We start from the raw sequence: 16,697 nt of genomic DNA, 5'->3' as shown, positions 1-16,697 counted from the left end.
TTTTCATCTATCAAAATACTAAGAAAAATATTTTGCTTTAGAATATAAAATTAAAATCCAATGTTGTCATTCAAAAAAGTAAAAAACTTAAAAAATTATAAGGATAAAAAATATTTAAAAATATAATTTTTTAAGAAAAATGTTGTTTTATAAGCGACTTGAAACTATGTAAAAAAATTTACATGTTTTGAAATAATGAGTGTTCAATGATAGAAGAATCACCCGGTATACTTACAATATTAATATATTTGTTATAAACAGATTTCTGAACTGATAAAATTGTGTATCTCCTGTGATGATGAAATCATGCACACTGTAGTGTATAGATGGATGATAGATAAAAAATTAATAAAAGAAATAATTGAAATGGGAAATCATAGTTTGGAAAAGTTTTTATTGACTCAGTCCCGGTCTGATGAAAACAATAACTATATCAAAGATGTACTCTGTAGATATTATGAGTATAATGGAAATTATAATGAGGCAGCTGAAGTTCTGGCATCATTGGCTAAAAGACCAGAGTAATTATAATGTTTTATATATTAAGACTAAATATGTATATTTTAAACTTAAAGTAATTTTATTTTTTTATCAGGAGTGGATTAACTTTAAGCGATCGTCTTATGTATTTGGGCCGAGCTATGGCATGTTTACGCAGTAAAAAGTTGAGTACACCAGCCTTGAATGTTACCAGTCTCAGAGATGTTGAAGACTTGTTACAAGTAGCTGAAATACAGAAAATGGTTGGTTTCAATGACGTAAACATTAATTTATCCTTTTTTTAAATTAATTTTTGTGTACTTAATTGCATAAACTAGGTATTGGATTTATTGTTGTCTAGTCAAATTGATGGAAGAACTGATATTATTGATAAGCTAAATAGCTGTCTGTTTACATTAGGCGAAGTATGCATTAAAAAATGATGAGAGAGAATGTTTATCAATAATAATAATTAATATGTATCTTTTAGCTTTACAGTAATTTTGCAGAACCGCATAGTCTATGGGAAGCTCAGCTGGCAATATTACAACTTTCCAATCACGATGATCGTGAACTAGTCAATCAGATTTGGGAAAATATTTTACTAAAAGGTAAGTTCCAAGTACTAATATAAACTTTAAGTTTTGATTATTATTGTTGTAAGTTAACTTGTTTTAAAATGTTTGCTTTTATTATTTTAATATGAAAAACAGATCCTTATAGACCATGTGTATTCATAAGTATGTTAAGCGTTTTAATGGTAAAAGTACCATCGAATTATAAAAAAAGATTAAAACATTTTTTCCCCTTAAAATATGGTAAAACTATGGTATTAAATTATATAGACGAGTATCGCTGGAGATTTAATAAATATTTCAACCAAAATATAGTCCAGAGATTGGATGGTGTACCTTGTATGATATTAAACTATTGTATAAAATCTAGATTTATAAGTATTCAATACATAAAACATCAATGAAAATAGACTACATTATACATCCAAAGTTCGTTTTAATGTATGGTTGTAGTTATACATTTTATGGATTTTTTCTTGAAAACCATTGTATGTTGATTGCATAAATGAATCTTTCCACATTTTTTTTTTTTTATTAGTTGTGGAAGATTGTGGAGATATTGGTGAACACAATAAAATGACCATTGCTCTCGAAAAAATAAAGTCATTGGCTAGTTCGCATCCAATTAATTCATCTACATTTGACTTGGGTTTGTTTCATGCCTGTTGGCTTCTCATTAAAAAAATTTACAAATAATAAAATATTTTTACTTATTACAATATTTCTTTTTTGTTTGTAGAGTATGTAACGACAATGTTAGAATATTTGAACTGTAACTTGGGTGGAGATTTGGAATCTGTGTACACAACTATGTTAACTATTGGTGCTCCTATGGAGTCTTTAGTAGCAATTTATAAAAAGTAATATCTTTTGCCTATTCAAAATTATATAAGTTTATAATCATAATCATTTGAAATTATTAAATTCATTTATTTCTTTTGCAGAATTTATTCTACTAATGATCCACGGTGGCAAAAGACAAGTGAGCTGCATGTATTGGAAGTTATCATGAGTTTGGCCCGGTATTATTTACAAAATGTTGATCTATGGCCATCAGGAATGCAAAGGTAATAGTTGTTACTTGTTATTCTATTTTGATTTATGAAAAAATATATTTTTGTTTTATATGGTATGAATTTAAATCTTTCAGGAGATCTATTGCTGTTAACTTATTCGATTTGTTAGTAATTTGTCAAAACATGTTGTATAGCCGTTTTGCACATAGTCCACTAATCGAAGGTGTCATCGCAATCAAAAATGAACTTGACAACATCATTAAAAACTGACTTAGCAACAAACTTGATTTTTAAACATTTTTCATGAGTCAATTATTAATATATCGTAAATTCTGTATTTATTTCAAAAGTTCAATGTAATATTTGTATGTATTTTAAGCAGTTTACTTCAAGGCTATCATTAATTAATACTTTTGTTAATTATGTTGTATTTTATGATTTCATGTTATATCAACAGTTTGATTGTTTCAGAGTTAACTTGATATTTTATCGAAACTGTCTGTACAATAACAATTATTATGTTGAAAGATACCAAGTTAGTGTTATTATAATTGTAATATTAAACGAGATTCCCTATAAATAATACAACTGAAGGAACATATCAATAGACATTTGTATAAAGAATACAATTAGGGGAATTTATGAATTACTTTTTTTTATGTGCTTATATAATATCTTTTATATTTTATCAATAATGTTTACATATTAAAGTTTCATTTAAGAAAAACACAATTTACACTTATTATCTCTTAAGTAATTAACATTGGTTTTCTTTTTTATCAAAATGTATTCTGCCATAGATGATATACACAAATTATGGCTTTTTGACAAAATTTCTCAGAATCAAAACCTCCACTCAAACATTAATAGAATAGTTTTGGATAAATTTCAATAGATGACTTACAAAAATGTATAAACTAAGCTGATTTGTACAAATGTATGAAATATGAATATGACAAGCTACCCCTAGACTTAGTATCTTCAGATTTTATGCCGGCAGGCACTTGTTATTATTTTTGAAATCTTGAGTGCTGTTTTCCCATAAAAACATTTTTTTTTAAATACAGGTCCTAATTCACCGACAACTTATGATATGGGTTACGTGCAGTGGTCGGGAGAAGCGGGCTAAAAGTAGGAACATTAATAACTTTTAGCAAATTAGTAAAAAAGAAAACATAATAAATACATAATATACTATAGAACCTACTCAAAAAAGTGTTAGTGGTTAGTATGTGGTTAGTGATCACACTCATCTAAATTATAAAAGATAAATAATATATTTAAGTATTAACTATGAAAAGGGGTGAAATAGATAACTGCACTGTTGTGTTGTGTCATTGAGTAAGTCACTGTATTGTTAAATTTTAATTCAATAATAAGTCGCGCAGATGGCAACCGGTTTCCCACCCTCAACCTTGTCATAGTTATAAACATATATAGTTATAGCCATAAGCCCGACCTGGGCATGGCAAACCTGTTTTGCTCTGCCGTCCAGATACATTCTTATTCAGGACGGGGTATAATAAGCCTGGATTATGAGGGAGGACACAACGGAAATCAAACAAAATATGCCCCTGGCGAGTATTAGGTTCTCTATATTATATTATTGTTATTTGGCCCTGGCCCAAAATTATCTTAATCTGGTCTTGATTACTAAATATATTTTAAGCCACTAGTAAATACTGAATAGTAATGCAGTAAATAGAATTAATTTTTGCCAAAACTGTCATTCTGTGTATAAAATGTAAAAATATAGATTAAAAGTTTCTCACCCAAGAATAATATTTTTAATCACAAGAAAATAACTAAAATTTTTATTCTTTGTTTAAATATCTAATTTTGTCAAAATTTCAACTTAAAATGTCTTGATAAAACTGTAAATGTATTTAGCTGCATTCAATTAACTACTTTAATGACATTTATAAAAACTGAATACTTCATACATTTTAAAAACAAAATAAAATAAAATTTAATTTACACATCTTAATCACTACCTATTAAATTAATCGCAAATAATTGTAAAAATGTCACTTCGTCTGATAATTGATTTGATTATTTGAAGCACCATGAAAAACCAAAAATTATTACACATTGAAAGTATAAAAAAAAAAATTAATTTATAAGTAAGATAATCTGTTAATCAGAACATTTTCTATAGACACTAGTGTTTCATCAGCCATTTCATGTGGTATGGAAATCATTCAGAATTTAATGAAACAAAAGTTAACAGACATTTTATGTTTTACGAACTTTGAAGTAGAATACTGGACAACTAAAACAAATGTTTTAGTGATACGTAAAACTTATTAACTTCAATTATTGAAGTGATATAAGTCCAAAGTTGGACAAGTGGGTGTTACTCTTGTTAAATTCTCCTGGGGAAATAACGTCAAAAATCCAACTGCCCGACCGGGAATCGAACCCGAGTCTCTCGCTTGCTCTACCATTGCCCAACCGCACTCTACTGTATAGTAGGTTACAAGTGGGTCACTGTTATGGATGGTATTAAATTTGAATTCAATGATATATCATTGTATAAGAAAAATGATTTTGACCGAAGACGATCAGTCAGCTTGATATTACCAAGTATATTTAATGATATTATTGTGAATAAACTATTTACGTGGAACCTTATTTTAAATGTTCCATCTTTAGCTAAAAAGTTGAACATTTTATGAATTTTTTAACTACAAAATAATTATTACATTTTAAATTTTATACATTGTCAAAATTCAAACTTAAAAAAATACTTATGACTATAGATTATTAATATTTTTCAAATGTCATTGTAACGGTACATTGTATTACATTTTCATGCTTGTTTACTCAACAAATAACATTTTATTGACATTCATTGAAAAAACAAAATATTGGAAACCGAAAATGTCCGTAAATAGTTGAAAACAAATCAAAATATTTTTAAATTTTATCGTGTATAGAAAATACTAATATAAACAACCAGTGAAAATTTCATGCAGGTGAAATTTCATTTCGGTCATTTATTTTAGAGTTATCCAAAATCAATATTGTCGAAAACAGATTTTACATAAAAATTCCCATTTTTCTTTAATTTTTATGTTGTTTTTCCTAGCACTTTTGAAAACTATTGGGAATCTTACCTTCCAAATGCACCAACTAAATTCACTTTCCCATCAAACAAGATACTGTTGAAGAAAATCTAAGCAGTTTTATACCCCCAAACAGTGATGACAGACACAAAAATCAAAAAAACTTAATAAATAAAAAATAAACACATAATTGTAAAATCAGTACATTCATTGCTCCTCTCAGAATCAAAAATGAACAAATTCCATATTTATGAACTGAAATGTAAATAAGTTAAGCGTGTCATTAATTTTATTTATAACTTTATTATCACATGTAAATTCTACTTAAAATGATAGTTAAAGCAAAAAATATAATTATCAGTTTTGTATAAAAATAAACTTATGAGGTAGTTTTAAAGTACATTAAAATAACATGGTAAACATTTATAATAAAAATTTACATAATTAATTTTATAACATTTTAATATAAGAAAATATATCCATTATATAAATATAAAAATTATAGCAAAACAAATATAATCAATTATTTCTTAATTATTTTTATATGAGCTATTCATTTATTATATTTTAAATCTAGATATTTTTAGGTATATTTTGTGTTTTGACTATTAACCACTAAACTTACATGTTTTCAATTGTATGTGATTATAATAATTTACAAGTGATGGAAAATAGTGACATAGATAGTTCATTAATATATAAGTATGATTATTGAATAAATTAAATTATACATTTTTCATCAAATCAATAAAAAATGTTATTAATTTTGTATTACAAAAATATTCGTTCATCATTGAAAGGTAACAAAATTATATAGCTTTAATAAGTAGAGAAAAATAATAATTATAAAAAAATAGCATAACAGTTCATTCTACATAGTATACAATTAGATCTATAAGGTACATCAAAAATATATAATACATTGAGTGATAAATAATTTTGCAGAGCACAATAATATTTAATAAACTATAGTTAATTTAGATATTTACGACATTTTCTTGAAAGACAATGGCATGTAATTTTATCCTCTTCTAATGGGAATTTATAGTCATATGTGAGTTCTTCGCCTTGCAGTAGTTTTCTTTTAGCCAAAATCATTATATGCTTTTTACCATGGATTGTTTCAATTTTTGAATGACAATTAGGCTGTTTGATGAACATATTTCATTAGATTATAAATATTAAAAACTTCTAAGGTCCTTGATAAAACACATGTCATTTAGATATATATAATATGATGATATATTTACCTCACATGAGTGATTAATGAATCTAGAAGAGTTTCCATTCATAGTTGCATCAACAACAATATCCTGATCGATCCTGAACATGTAACAATCAATCCCTTTTTTATTATAAAGCCTTTCACGTACATCGCTCACTTCTGATCGAATAACCTGCAAGAGATAAAAAAAACAAATGGTAAGCGATAAATTTAAAATTTAAACATCAACAAACAACACTCACCTCCCCTGTATACTCAATGACATACTCCCCTTGTTCAATGTCCCTCAAACAAAACAATCCACGCCCATGAATATCCGATCGATATACACCAATAGTGCTAGTCAATGCTTTATTCATGTTTCTAAACTTCATCTCATTAGGCAAGGAATTAGCACGTCGACCACCAAAGTCTTCATTATTTGCTAGCAACTTTGGAGGTTTTCTGTGCCTGGAAGCTAACCAGCTGAACATGTCATATCTGTTTTTTCTAACCACTATTCCTGTACGAGCACACCCAGAATGATTTTCAGTCGTAGAGCCAACAACATCAGCGCCTTTATGGTATACTGGTTTGTATTTAACAAATTCTTTGGCACCCGAAAGTTGTTCCAAGAGATACTTTAAAAAATTATTGCTTAGGCCTAAAGATCGAATTGCTGCTGTAATATCACTCGCATATGGATTGCTTGATGCCAATTGGGGCATTTTACGTTCATTCCTCGATACCTGAACGGCATCAAATAGTTTTGACCAAATTTCAACAAGTGAACGATCTTTACAGAAGACACCATCAGCAGAACTCATCTCAAACATGAGGTGAGGTACTTTCCGTTCACGTTCTACTGTGGATGAAGACCATTGGCGCCCTGGATATGATTTATGGTGGACAGTTTTTGTTTTTATTGGAGATGAGTTTTCTTGAATACTTGAATCAATTTCTCTATTTGATGCAACTGGTTTACTTTTATCGTTATTAACATTATGGGAATTCGACAAAATACTTTCATAAATGTTGGAAGATGAATTTATTTCTATGTGTGATTTATTATTTCCAATATGATTAGGTGAAACTAAATCTACATCCATATGTTCGTAATTAATCAAAGATTTGTTTGCTACCATTAAAGTACTTGAGTGTTTATCAGGATATAACAATGGTGATGTGTTTATGTCTGTGACTAATGTGGATGAATACGTTTCTACTGTAGGTACGTTTGATATATTGTCTACATTCTGTACAGGTGATTGTAGTTGTTCTTCAAACTGTTGCATATGTGATGGATTTTCTGATCTCATAGGAATATTTTCACAAAATAAGAATTGAGGAACTGATGAATTATCTATTTTTTGTAGATATAGTGACTGGGCATTTCCTCCTTTTAAAAATGAATGATTTATTTTTTCTAATTTCCCGGAACTAACTTCTTTTGTTATCTTTTGAGAAGGTGACACTTTTAAGGTTTTTACTGCAGAATTGAATGGTTTGAGTTTGGTTTTCATAGGTGAAGATAAAGTACTATCTAATTGCAATGTACATGGGGTAACATTTGACACAGCTTTAAGTGGTGATAAATAACCGAATTTTATTGGAGAGGAATCTATTAATTCTGTATTCATTGATGTGGGCATCACTGTATTTATAACAGTATTTGAAGGTTTAACAATTTCTGTAATATTTACAGGAGTTGATATTTTAAATGGTGGTTCAACACATTTGGGAAGAATTTTCTTTTCTTCAATTCTTCTTGGTACAATTTTTTGTTCTTCAATTCTTTTTGAAGGATATGTTTTCATAATTGGTCTCTTCCATGGTTCTGGATTTAAATTTCTCATGATATTCATAACACCAAACGCCTGATTTTCCACAGATTGCACTAAGCTATTAGGTATATTTTCTTTGGTATCATAACACTCAGTTAATCGCAATTTACGGTTAGAGTAGACTTTAGGCTGAGTACACATCACTTTACGTTCAGTTTTTATTTCAGACGTTAAATTATATGACCATTCGTTTGAAACTGATGGCTCTGTATTAATAATATAATATTGATTTGAAATTGGTTCTACGGGTTTGGCAGGTTGGTAAATTTGAGGCGATTGTGTAAAAGTATAATTTGAAGCCATAGTACTATATTGATCCAAACCAACTATCATAGGTTGTGAACTAAATAGTAAATTATTACTCTGAGAGACATACATGTCCAATGGAGGACTGTTTAGAAGTACTGTAGTGGGATCAACAACTGATGGTTGTACTATTACAGTTGGTGGAGTCTGATACTGAAAACATGGCATGACAGATTGTGTTGGAGTACTATTTATTGTTATGTACTGAACATCAGATACAGAAGGTTGGACAAATGAAGTGTGAATAGGCTGAAGTATGACAGTTTGAGGCGGTTCTTGCTGTTGTTGTTGTTGTTGTTGTTGTTGTTGTTGTTGTTGTTGTTGTTGTTGTTGTTGTTGTTGTTGTTGTTGTTGTTGTTGTTGTTGTTGTTGCTGCTGCTGCTGCTGTTGTTCAGATTCTATTTGAGTGGCGGGAATATAATTTTGTTGAAGCACAATATTATGATCTTCTACTCGTACAACTACTTCTTCTACATGTGGCAAACAATCGTTTTCAATTATCTTGTCAGATTTGTCGTCATCGCTGGATTCACTGTCACTGTCTATCTCATAATCAAAATTACAATTTACCAAATGTCTTTCATAACTCACACTAGTCCTATATGTCCGATGACATTTAATACATTTTACTGGTTGGTCATTTGTACAATCATCAATGGCATCAGTCAAATTGTCAAGTTGATATAATTCAAATTCTGATTCACAGTCACTTGAATCATACAACCCATCAAATTGAGGAATTGATTTTGGTTTCAATCCATAACTATTTGAAAATATTTCCATTCTACAAGTTTCATCAATTGTGGATTCAAATTCAGAGTCTGTATCATAGTTGGGGTAAGCAAAACAATCAATACTACTATCCATTTTCATACGTTTAGCTTGAAAAGTGGAATCAATGGGGCATTTTCTTTTTAAAGCTTCATAACACTTTTGTAAGTTATCTACCTGAATGGATGTAAATAAATTAATATCTAAATCTTGTTTACAATCTTCGTTTTTGGTAAGATCAATTACATTTTCTTGTTTGTTGTGATCAATAGTGTAGTTAAGTTTGTCAAATTTTAACTTTTCTACATAATTTTCTAACTTGGTTGTCCAATTGTACTGTATTAATTTCCAAGGTTCTTTTGTTGACCAATAGTATCGTTTGGCTTTAAAATTAATAGGCAAAATAGATTCAACACTGTCTGACAGAAAAGGATGTAAAAGTCCAATACAACTAATATATAATGAACCAATTAAAATATGAACCTCTGAGCTTTCCTTACGCTTTTGTTTGATGTCTTCTTGTTCTATATAAATCAGTCTTTCTAACGTAAAATCTTTAACACTACAACGAGTATCAGATGCATGGTTATTACAGTACACAGTTTTATTCTCGTTAAAAACACAAAATACTTTTCTAGCACATTGAAAATGATATGTCTTCACACAATTTCGATAACAGCATCCAACACTTGCGCCTTTTTCATTGCAAACCACACATCGAACAAGTTTACCTCTAGAAAGAGCTAATTGAACATTTTGTAATGATCCATCAATTTCTTCAAAGACTTCAGAAGACCATAAAGCACAATTGGCATGGGCCCATATATTATCACCACAATAAAGAAGTCTTCCTTCTCGCATTGGAATGCCTTCACCTAATTTCTTGCAAAATTGACACACTCTTGTATCTTCTATTGTTGGAGTCAAATAATAATTATTTTCATCGTTACCAATAATGTCCTGTAGAGCTTTTATATCAGAATTTAGTAAATTTAATGACAATTTTGGAATAAACTTGGGTGGACTTATGATTGGAAATGAACTAGATGAATATGAACTTTTACGAGGAGAGTTCTTTTCAAAATCAGAGTTGAACCACGGAAAAACTTCAGTAACAATTTTCTTATATTCTAACCGAAGTTCAGGCACAATAAATTTATCAATAGTACTTAACATGTCATCATTGAATTGACAAAGGGATTCATATTCGTTATTATTTACTTTCTGTTTTATTGTGACTAGTGTTGGAGTACCTTTGGACCATCCTTCCAATCCATGACAAACACATTGTTTAGGAATTTCATCAGTGGATTTATGTGTAGCAACTTTAGGCCCATCAAGTGATGGAAATTTTGGTATGGTCAATTTTTTACATACACAACCGGGTGATTGTTTTTGAGGACTCCATTTAATAAGATCACATGTTTTTTTATTTTTTCCCAGAATTAGTAAAACAGTCATAAAACCACTCTTTAATGCTTCATCAACATAAACTCGCCATGGAATGGTGCTGTCGGTAGTACAGTTCCTAAAAATAAAAATGTATATTGAATTGATAACAAAATACAATTCATATTCATAATTTATACATACATTTTAACTAAAAAATATATATTATATAACTTACTTGCAAACATACTCTATAACTTCAGGTAATGTACTCAAAACTTCATATTTCTCATTTGATAAGCCTTCACATTTAGAATGAACCCAATGTTTGCAAGTTGCACATTCCATCATCTACAGAAAATAAAATTTTAATAATCATTCAAAAAGAATAATTAGGTGTAGCTTACCTTTGTTTCATAATCATCAGTCTCGTAACATTTTTGACATAGTGGACAATAATTACCACGTTGTCTTAATTGAAAGCACATTGAACACAGAGCTAAATTGCCAACAAAGTAATCAACTCGAGGTACATGACAACTCTTGCATTTTCTACAAGGGGGACAGGCCTAAAAAATTGATTAATGAAAATATATAACTAAACAAAAATAAACATATAATAAAGATTGTAAAATCTATATTACCCATGGCCTGTTTCGATCATAAACAATTTTGTCGACAAGACAATAATCATGATAGGAATCCTTACATCGTTGACAAGTTAATTTTGGTCGTGTTGTACCTCTACTTTGACAACCTTTACAAATCTGTAAAAAACCATAATATAGATTGAATAATAACAAAACCAAGTGAGTTGATTTAATAGTAGGGACTAGGCGTAGACCGTTTACATTGTCACTGATGAGTTAAATTTGAATTAAATTTAAATTCAATGACAAAACATTCTGCCCCAAAAAAATATTGATCAATAAAAACACATCATAGTGAACGTGATACATTTATACGCTCACAATCTAAAATATATTTCATTGATCAAATGTTTTTAAAATTGAAGTTTAAAAGTATAGTTATAAAATTTCAAGCTTAGATAATTAAATTAATATAATACAACTAAAAAAACAAAACTTTATTTTATTTTACCTACATATTGTTATCTTATGGTATAGTTTATAATTTATTAATAATCATGATTTCACTTTACCTTACATTTCGGACATGTCCAACTAATTTTTGACCATTCACTTTCATGTGAAGAAATTCCAACACCAACTCCATCAACACAAAACTTGTGATAAGGTTCACAACAAGAAACGCAGTGGATTAACTAAAATTAACCATTGTGATAAATAATTTTACAACTATTTTCTCAAAATATGAAAATATGCTATATCCATTTACTTTTTCCATTCCAGCACTTCCACATAAGAAACATACTGCTCGTCGAGGTACTGATAGTGGTTCAGTTCCCACAATAGCAAACCCATTTTCTGCAATTCTATCTGGGTCATAACTTTCTCGAAAATTTAAATCAACAGTTTTGTCATCTTCAGTGTTATCTATGTTTGCATTTAAATGATCTTGCATCATTAGGTCTTGAAGTGTTCTCTAAAAAGATTAAAATCATAAGTATAAAATATTTTTTTATTTTAAAAATGAGTAACTGTTAGTAAAAGTTGGGATTATTCACATTTGGTTGAATAGATAAATAAAAATCTTGTTCATTATCAGGTATTGGCATTTTTGAACATTTTAAGGTAGTAGATACTTCCATAACATTGGTTATTTCCATACCGCTAAAATTAAAGTTTCAATTAATAAAATAATCTTGTATATTTTATGTTTAAATTTTACCTTGTCATATTTTCATCATTTCTAATATGCTGAGATGAATTTATTATGTCCACTGGTAACACTAATTATAAATAAACATAATTATTAAGTTTTACATTGCAAATACACTGTTAAATGCATAAAATTAAAAAAATGTAAATAAGCCAAGTTGCATAAATATAAATATTTTAACATAACCAATAATTATTGTATTTAATATTTACATAATTAGTTTAATCTAAATTAAGCATTTAAATACATATATAAGTTACCATCGACATCTAGAGAATTGTCTAAAACATTTCCAAAGGTAGCAAGGGTTTGTCCCAAAACAGACTCAGCAGTGCGACACACATGTTTAATTCTGGGTCCTTTTGTGTTAAAATATTTGCATTCTTTATTGAAATATAAAAATAATAAATATACAATTGATACTCAGTTTTTTAACACATTCAATGCCGGACACATAACCTATACATCATGTGAGCCTAACAGTGGCCACAATCATATTTTGAATTTTTAATGAAAACAAATGTATACCAGTCCATGGTTTATATTTTAGGGCATAGATCATATACTATGAATGAAGCCATGCCCATGTAAAAAATTAGATACACATAATATAAGCAACTTGATCACTGTATTATACATGCTTAATGTACACATGCATGAGGCAAACCAACGCATATTTAGCCGTTGGTCGCTGATTGATTTATATTTATAAACATGAATTAAAATAGATAAATATGCCATATTTCTCTCCGTGCACGAGCAGTTTATTCATCTAATACAGAAAAAACTTGTCAGTTTGTGGATAATAATTATGTCCTTAAAATTATCAGCTGGATAGTTGTCCGTCCATAGTTTATAATACATTTTATTAACACAAAAGTGGTGGGAAATCAACTGTTTTTAGTAGTTGATAATTATATACTGAATAACAGATCTAATATTATAATTGTTTGATCATCAACAGCTGGAAGCTCCTGACATCAAATGACTAAAATTGGCATTGAATATGTTGAGGAATAATATTAAGCATACCTTTACTTTCTAATAATTTGGAAGTTGCAGTATTTATTGATCGTACTGATGGGATTCGTTTATTGTAATTTGGTTGAACATCTCTACAAACATCAACTTTTTTATTTTTTTTCTTCTTTACTTTTTCTTCTAGCTTTGGTTTTTTTCTACTACATCCTTTTTTTTTATTGTATTCTATATCTGAATCAGACTTATCAGAACACTCATCAACATCATTTTCACTACTACACAACTCATCATTGCTTTCATCACTATCTTCATCTAAAAGAAACATTTTTAAACATATATTATTTAATTTAGGTACAACATAAATCAATTTTCTTTTACCTCGTAAAGCACCAATGATCTCTTTGTGAAGCTTATAATCTCGTAAAATCTTTTTTTGAAGACCACTTTCTATATTTATGGTCCATGGATCTGGTTTTTTCAAGACCCACATTAGTACTGGTGCTATTTCTCTGGGAAGAGTGTCTAATAACCGTTGAACTGTTATTTCTGGTAACTTTAATCGCTTAAGACATAATTGAAGCCAACAAGCTTTACATCGAGAATCAGTAGATACAATTCTTGTCACACCGTTTTGGGATTTTAGCCCATTTGGAATACGACACTGTCCTATACCTAAATCAAAAATATAATTCAATAAAAAAAATAGTTGTTGAAAATAAATGTCATATTTACCTCTATCATTATTACAACGATTGATAGAATTTTGATTTTCAATTGATTTAGCTATAAACTTTCTGCACGAATCACAACTGTACGCTCCATACTTTTTGGTCTTTGCAATTGATTTATAAAAACGGATAACACCACAAACACCACATTGAACTTCACCACTAGTTTGGTTCATATTCAATGGACCTAAACCAATTCAGAGATAAAAAACTTTAGATAAAATATGAAACTGTTAATTGATAATTACCCCCTTTGCATGATTTTGCAAAAGTATAGTTAAGATGGTCATCCAAACAGGATACAACTGAAGATAAAGTGGTGTTTTTATTTTCAGTATTAGGTTCACATTTTGTGTTTTCTTCTTTTTTAACTTTTGGAAAATCCATTTTACTTATAATACTAGGAGGTTGAACCTACAACATAATGATTTATATCATACTATTTGGTATGACATCTAAATATCATTGTAATAAAATAAATGTTGAAATATAAATTATACAAATAGTTTTAATTCAAAAACAATAAATTAAAATATTATAATTTGATTTAATATAATAGATAAAATACTAATTCAATAAATTAATACACTTAATGATATCTAGTGTATAATAAGTCAACTGTTGCTTTTAAATAAATCAAGAACTCAAAAAAATTATAATAAGTAGGTAGTTAATATTTTAGTATTTGTATGTATAATGTGCAAAAACACTATCATAAACAATTAAGTATTAATTATGAATAAATGAATATAATATTAGGTTCATCATAAACAGGTAGTGAAAATTATATTCAAAATAAAAATATCTAGTTAGGTATTTCTTTGTTTTAATTAAAATGATATGCATTCTTGACAACAAAATTGTGAACATGGTTAAAAGGAGAACCCTAAAAAAAAAAAAACTGGTTATACATCATTGACAAAATGCATCTGAAAGAAAAGTCACTTTTTCAAGATTTCATAAAACAGTAAGAGGATGTCCAGAGGTACTTAAAAATTATAATTATAAAATCTTAGCTAAGGAACAAAACCAAACGAATACTCACCACAACAGTGTCAGTGCTGTACTTGCTCTGTTGGTCGTACGGAGCGGCATTTCGATCGCAAGTCTCTCTCATCCTTAGCTTATCGGCAATTTCGTCGCAGTCAGTATTGCTGAACCCCGTGAACTCCTGTTGCTGCAGTCCACGATAAAAAAATAGTTATTAATTATTACAATATTATAGCGTTTATAATAATAATTGTAATAATAATAAACGATCGCGTTATCACCGCGGAACCGATAATATGAAATCCTTTCTCCGCCAGCGGGAATAGCGGGATACGCACGATTGTGATAAGGAACGGGTGGGGATAAGACGGCCACAGATAAAAAAAAACATTAAAAATACATTAAAGGATCATAAACCGATAGGCCCGGGATATGGATCACTGCATCTATTTTGGATTGTTTTCCCCCGTGTTTTCCTACCGCCGCCCCACTGTTTACCGTGGTCTTTCTACCTTTTACGTACCTCGCCGTCCTTTTCAAACGTCGTCCGGAACACGTTGAGCGCGATGGATATCAGCCGGGCGTTCTTAGCCTCGACGTCTACGAAATCGGACGACACGCCGACCCGGATCATGGTGCGCTGACACCGCGTCTTTGGCGGTTTCCCGAGAAACCTGGACTTGCCCATGTTATTGGGGCATTACTGTTGCGCCGACGAAGGCGGCTGCCGTGGAGGATCGTCCGTCGCCACGGTGAACGAACGAAACGAAAAAAATAATACAGTGACTAAACTTTTTCACGATTCAAACGGCGGCGCGGGCACGATTTTAATAATAATAATATGAGCCGTTACCGTGGCGCGCACATCACTGCGACGATCGCAAGAGAGCCCGGCCGATCGATCTACTCAAAAGACCAAACAAAAACGTACCGCGACCTACGGCGGACCGCGAGCGCGATAACGGTGTCCCTATGTAGGCGTCATGAACTAGGATTGTATAATTAATAATTATTGTAATATTGTATGAATTGTTTGCGTAGCGCGGCGCACACGCACACTCCCGTAGTCACGTACCGTACGATCGCAGTAGGGCACGGAACACGGAGCAAACGCCGACCGCGATAAAACGGAATAAAGTTAAATGACGGCGCCTTCAGCCTTGCCTCGACATACGGGCGGCGTTTTGACGTCACGTGCGCGCGCGGCGCGGCGTCGGTCTTGCGTGGTTCGGTTTGACCGGTGATGGAGGGAGGAAATTGCGCGCGCAAATTCGGGACGTACGCCGGTCGGGATCACACCTGTAGGTCACGACTCGCGGCCCGTGGGGCTAATAGGGTGTTCGACGATCGTGGAGTGGTGAAGGGGAAAATGTTCAAACTTCAAACGTTCCTCTCGGTGCTCACTCGTTAACAGGAACGCGGGAAAATCCCTCGTCGCGCCAGACCTACCTTCACGGCAAACAGCTGTTGAAACCTCGCGGGAGAACCCCTTCCGTTGCAAACAACGTACAACGTCGTCAGTCGTCACTCGTCGCATTGCTG

The 16,697-nt window shown here is 30.6% G+C and overlaps 2 protein-coding genes across 2 annotated transcripts; one reads left to right on the top strand and one right to left on the bottom strand.

Moving 5' to 3' along the window:
* Positions 1-229: 229 nt before the first annotated feature.
* On the top strand, positions 230-2,798 carry LOC100169032 (nuclear pore complex protein Nup154). The gene is made up of 8 exons (XM_001942847.5): positions 230-521; positions 596-743; positions 819-905; positions 971-1,091; positions 1,594-1,704; positions 1,795-1,915; positions 2,000-2,122; positions 2,206-2,798. The coding sequence occupies exons 1-8, from the start codon at positions 307-309 to the stop codon at positions 2,339-2,341; spliced, it is 1,062 nt and encodes a 353-aa protein (XP_001942882.2). The 5' UTR covers positions 230-306; the 3' UTR covers positions 2,342-2,798.
* Positions 2,799-14,703: 11,905 nt separating this feature from the next.
* On the bottom strand, positions 14,704-16,347 carry LOC100164268 (uncharacterized). Its single transcript, NM_001162147.2, has 3 exons — positions 15,679-16,347; positions 15,211-15,342; positions 14,704-15,051 (listed from the first exon to the last, which is right to left on the bottom strand). The coding sequence occupies exons 1-3, from the start codon at positions 15,841-15,843 to the stop codon at positions 14,992-14,994; spliced, it is 357 nt and encodes a 118-aa protein (NP_001155619.1). The 5' UTR covers positions 15,844-16,347; the 3' UTR covers positions 14,704-14,991.
* Between the last annotated feature and the right edge of the window lie 350 nt (positions 16,348-16,697).

This window comes from Acyrthosiphon pisum, chromosome A2, assembly GCF_005508785.2.
Source record: "Acyrthosiphon pisum isolate AL4f chromosome A2, pea_aphid_22Mar2018_4r6ur, whole genome shotgun sequence".
NCBI lineage: Eukaryota > Metazoa > Arthropoda > Insecta > Hemiptera > Aphididae > Acyrthosiphon > Acyrthosiphon pisum.
The sequence above is the reverse complement of the archived record's forward strand: the minus strand, read 5'-3'. Positions and strand labels throughout refer to the sequence as shown.